Source organism: Amphimedon queenslandica, unplaced genomic scaffold (genome assembly GCF_000090795.2).
Source record: "Amphimedon queenslandica unplaced genomic scaffold, v1.1 AMPQUscaffold_5676_Cont22358, whole genome shotgun sequence".
NCBI classification, from domain to species: Eukaryota; Metazoa; Porifera; class Demospongiae; order Haplosclerida; family Niphatidae; genus Amphimedon; species Amphimedon queenslandica.
Window position 1 is genome coordinate 1 of NW_003554025.1, and position 1,722 is coordinate 1,722.

At 30.4% G+C, this 1,722-nt stretch overlaps 1 protein-coding gene across 1 annotated transcript; it reads right to left on the reverse strand.

The window, feature by feature from the left end:
• Positions 1 to 286: 286 nt before the first annotated feature.
• Positions 287 to 1,708, reverse strand: LOC109592296 (uncharacterized). Its single transcript, XM_020007782.1, has 3 exons — positions 1,587 to 1,708; positions 1,144 to 1,539; positions 287 to 855 (listed from the first exon to the last, which is right to left on the reverse strand). The coding sequence occupies exons 1-3, from the start codon at positions 1,624 to 1,626 to the stop codon at positions 353 to 355; spliced, it is 939 nt and encodes a 312-aa protein (XP_019863341.1). The 5' UTR covers positions 1,627 to 1,708; the 3' UTR covers positions 287 to 352.
• Between the last annotated feature and the right edge of the window lie 14 nt (positions 1,709 to 1,722).

Sequence of the window (1,722 nt, forward strand, 5' to 3'; positions counted from 1 at the left end):
AGAAGAGATTGAGAAAGAGAGAGGGAGGGAGAGAGAGAGAGAAAATAAAATTGTCTTAAGGAAGGAAGAAATTAATACAGGGGACAAAGGACCAAAGGGAGGGGACAAAGGACCATCATAATAGTTCAGTCATAATAAGATAATAAATTGATGATTATTAATATTATTATTATTATTATTATAAATTATTAAATTATTGATGAGCCAGCTTCGTCAATAAAAGCAAAATCACAATTATTATTAATTAATCAAAAAATATTACTTTATCTTTTATAATAACATAGTCATGGTATTCTGCGCATGTGTCTTTGTCTTTCATATCTAGATAGAGCTTTATATTTTTATTAAGTGTTCACAATGGAAGAATTAGTAATATTCCTTCAGATGATATGGAAGTGCCTCTTACTTCTAATCCAGTTAATGTTGAATTGTGGATAATTAGTTCAGAAAGAGACTGAGCACTAACTGAAGTAATACGAGGATTCTTATGGAAGAATAATCCTAAAAGTGTGTTATTGTGTGTTTGTAGTACGTTTGTAATATCAGCAACTGCTTTGTCATCAATGGAACAGTTAATAAGATATAAAGTTAATAATGATTTATTATTAGCCAGTAAGTTACATAAGGATGAGATGCAGTCCTGTGTTAGTTGAGTGTCTTCTATTCTCAAGTGTTTCACCTTTTCATTTTGTAATAAAACTGGTAACAGATCACACACAACGTCAGGAGATGATTCCTTAATGACAATGTGCGTATGTTTGTATGTTAATAGAGAAACTACTTCTTGACATTGTATTAAAGATGGAGAGGTCAGTTCAACACCATCATCATACCACCTAATTGCTTTAGGTTTTCCTGAATACATAAACAATTATAATTAATTACTGTATTATCAAGTATAATTCTCTACTATCATATTTTTAAAGGCTAAGGCAAGCAACACTTCTGTATAGCTGGTAATTTTGTGAATTTTATAAGCAGAAAATTTGCATTTTTCAAAAAATTATATACAGAAATAAAAATTTTGTATGCCAAAACCCCTTAATTTTGTTTAATTTTTGAAATTGAAATTGCAGATCATGGACAATATCTAATACCCTCAAAATACTCTATAGATTATTAGTACATATAAATATATCTTACCATGTTCTTTTTTTCTAAGTTGATCTAGCAGAACTGAATCTTGTTTAATTAATGATAAAAAGAGACTTGCTCTCTCAACGTTGCTCCTCGTCTTAATTTCCTTGATTTTAGGTATGCCAACATTTTCTGTCATTGCATAATGAAATAGTTCAAGTGATTCCAATGTTGACAGTTCACTCTCTTCATCTTTTTTAATATGATCAATATAAACAAATCCCTCTTGATCAGTATCTAATGATCTTGCTATCCACCATCCATTAGTACGCTCTTCCTTGATTTCAAGTTTCTCTCCTTTCTTGATTGAAAGCTCAACACTTTCCCTTGCCTCCCAGTCTCTAATAGCTACATAAACTGGTCCTTTTGGTGGATCTATTGATTGTGTAGACTGATCCTTTCCTAAAATACCAGTACTAGTCATTATGGTAGTAAAATGTAATACATACTAAGAGTAATGGAATTTTCTTTCAGTTGTTGTATATTCATTATTGATATCTTTTCCTGTAACTGTTCTATCTCCTTTTCTCTTTCAATTAATGTTTTCTCTACTCCAATTAATGTTTCTTCTATTCCTAGTCATTA

Excerpts from the sequence above, each read along its gene's own strand:
- LOC109592296 (XM_020007782.1), bottom strand. The coding sequence starts at position 1,626 with ATGAATATACAACAACTGAAAGAAAATTCCATTACTCTTA. Across the intron at positions 1,540-1,586 it reads AGAAAATTCCATTACTCTTA|GAAAGGATCAGTCTACACAA; the intron begins GTATGTATTACA and ends CTGGTATTTTAG. Across the intron at positions 856-1,143 it reads ACTTAGAAAAAAAGAACATG|GAAAACCTAAAGCAATTAGG; the intron begins GTAAGATATATT and ends TTATGTATTCAG.